Source organism: Cariama cristata, unplaced genomic scaffold (assembly GCF_000690535.1).
Source record: "Cariama cristata isolate BGI_N322 unplaced genomic scaffold, ASM69053v1 scaffold3550, whole genome shotgun sequence".
Taxonomy (NCBI): domain Eukaryota; kingdom Metazoa; phylum Chordata; class Aves; order Cariamiformes; family Cariamidae; genus Cariama; species Cariama cristata.
This window is the reverse complement of record NW_009595069.1, coordinates 20,852-23,476: the sequence shown is the minus strand read 5'-3', so window position 1 is coordinate 23,476 and position 2,625 is coordinate 20,852. Positions and strand designations below refer to the sequence as shown.

Here is a 2,625-nt window from a genome sequence, read left to right as displayed (position 1 = left end):
TTTCCCCCCGCAACCTCACTTTCCATTAAGAGGAGGCAGTTGACAAATCGACCCACATCACAGCTCCCAAACTGAGCCTCCAGCCAAAGCCCAAAACCTAGACCCTATGTAAGTATGCCAGCAGCTCCCCCCCTGACATCTTCCAATTGCTACCGGGGACCCCCAGGCCAGGTGAGCCATCCCCCTGAAGCACAAGTCCATCTAGGGAACAAAGCCATGCTCGTAATTCTCTTCATGCAGTAGATGTGTGAACTGCACTTTTCTCATCTCACGTAATAAATACCTGAGCTACAAGAGGTGATGTTCTACCTGTTACTGCATTTTATTTAGTCATTTGTTGCTAGTCTGTCCATCCCTCCTCCTGACCACTCTTGTAGTGCTCTGCCTGCTTCCTTGTAGCCTGGACAGACTCTGTCTCCACCTCACCATCAGATTAACCCCACAGAGAAAGGCAGTTGTACGCTCTTTAGTGGTACCAGCTGACACAATGAACAGAACACCAGCAACAATAATGTTCCCCCTGCAAAGCTGTGGATATATAAATATTATCATTGGCAGCAAACTCCACCCCTGCAACCAGCCTCGAGAACCTGCCTGATGATGCCAACACCTCCATCCTGACTCCGCTCCACACCAACAAAGAGTCACGTGCAAAGTCCTGATTGTATTTGGTTTGGTAAAGTGCAAGACACTGCAGCAACAGAAGGCTCATTGGTGCATCTTTGTACAAGAGATGTACGTTAGCTAAGATCGACGCGTCTTAAAAGCACCTCTAAGATCTTTTCAGGGATACTTTGAGGTCACCAGAGGATGACAACAGATGGGAACTAGACCTGTCACATCTCACTCTCCGATACACCTCTGTCCATCACTGGAAGCACTGGGAAGCGTACAGAACCCAAACCAGCCTCCTTCAGCCACAATTAAAAAAGGAGCCAACAGCAGCTGCTAGTGTCTTCGACCATTCACGTTGCAATCTACCATACATCTTTACAGTGCAACACCACACAGCAAAGCGTAAGGCAGATACGTCAGACTCGTCCAGTTCATTACAGGGATCGGTATAGCGAGGGCACACCAAACAGCCTGTTCTTCTGAAAACGAACCAGTCGAGCCTCTTTCCCCCCACAGTCCATCATACAGCAGATTGGTGCAAGTTCAGAGACGGCGTTGCTTCAAGAGAGGTGCAGGAAGCCCTTGGATGCAATTCTTCTCAGAGAACTTGCTCAGTGCTCGATGAGGAAATGTCCAATAACCTCCACGCAGCGTAGGGGTTGAGTTCATCCTGGTCTCTGCAGAGTGCCCACACGTACAGCATCCGCAGAACCTTGTCCTGGAAGGAAAATCCTGTCATTAGAGCGTGCGTGATGGCCACAGACCTCCTAGCTCACAGCTGATGGGGACATGCTCCACACTTCCTCCAGAGATCGTTCTTGTGATTTTGCTCTCTGGTTCTAAGCCCGAAAGTCATGAATAAGCATAATTCCAGCAACATCTACTAGAAGCTGGTTAGAAACTTATCACAGTCAGGAACAGATAAACTTTTCATTTCCAAAACCAGAATCAGGGTTTCCAAAGATCTCTGGCTGACATACATTAACTGGCACCACTGCCAAGTTTGATAATATTTGATCTTATTTTTAAATATAAATTTCTGGATTCAAATTGGTTCGGCTGCCAGGCTGCGCTGCTCTCTGTAACCTTCAATCAAGTTTAGGCTCTTTCCTGCAGCTGTAACTCTGCCTCGCCCACATCAGCCTGTGAGCTGCATCCCCTCCCCACAGCTATATCACTAGCTCTCACACTTCCATTTGCGCAGCTCAAGTTAACCAGAAATTATTCTCACCAGGGCTGAGGAGAGACAGAGAGTTAGAAAAACAAAAAAAACCAACATTTATCAATGCAAATCAGATCATACCAAGTTCAGCCACAGCGTTAGCCACAGACACACACTAATTCTGCAATCAAATCTTTGCTGTGCAGACAGTCCTTTCGCCGTATGAGGTGACAGACTGAAACAAAACTATCAGCTTTTCCGTCCTTGATGCATTTAATGAGAACACCAGCAGTTTTGTTCATACTAAGGGAATAAGGATGAAAGCCGTATCTCAGCACATCCTGAGGCCATCACTCATGGTCTTACGAAAACAACGCCCTGAAGAGTCACTGCAGCTCCCTGTGACAGTCTCTGCCTCTCCCAGGAGAGAGGTGACACTGCCCATCAGAGACTGGGCTGCCAGGAGCTCAAATCTGGCAAAATGTCACAGATCCATTCTGCAAATCAAAGGTTATTTTGATTTTATCATGTAACCATTAACCATGGTGAACATTTCCCTTCAATAAGGAAGTATCACTGAGGGAACAGACTGTGCATTGGCTCAGCTCCCAGATGTGTACTTAACTACTATATTTTTGATCAAATGTGTGAATCTTTATAGGTTATAATTTAGGTACACAAATGTGAGGGGGGAGACATTCTGTACCAGACCAGTCATTAGAAAACTAATGCTTTAGAAATATCACATATCATAAAGTCATGTTTTTTCTTTCTCAGTGTTTCAGAAGATTAACTGGCTTCAGCTCTGCTTAGAAGTGTTAAAAGTGATTGAAAACTTGAGTCATACA

The 2,625-nt window shown here is 45.9% G+C and overlaps 1 protein-coding gene across 1 annotated transcript in view; it reads right to left on the bottom strand.

The window, feature by feature from the left end:
* Positions 1 to 751: 751 nt before the first annotated feature.
* TIMM44 (translocase of inner mitochondrial membrane 44 homolog (yeast)) overlaps positions 752 to 2,625 on the bottom strand; it is a 20,783-nt gene continuing 18,909 nt past the window's right edge. Inside the window, exon 12 of the mRNA XM_009700376.1 lies at positions 752 to 1,333. Coding sequence (XP_009698678.1) covers positions 1,214 to 1,333 — 120 coding nt within the window. The 3' untranslated portion in view covers positions 752 to 1,213. The remainder of the gene's footprint in view (positions 1,334 to 2,625) is intronic.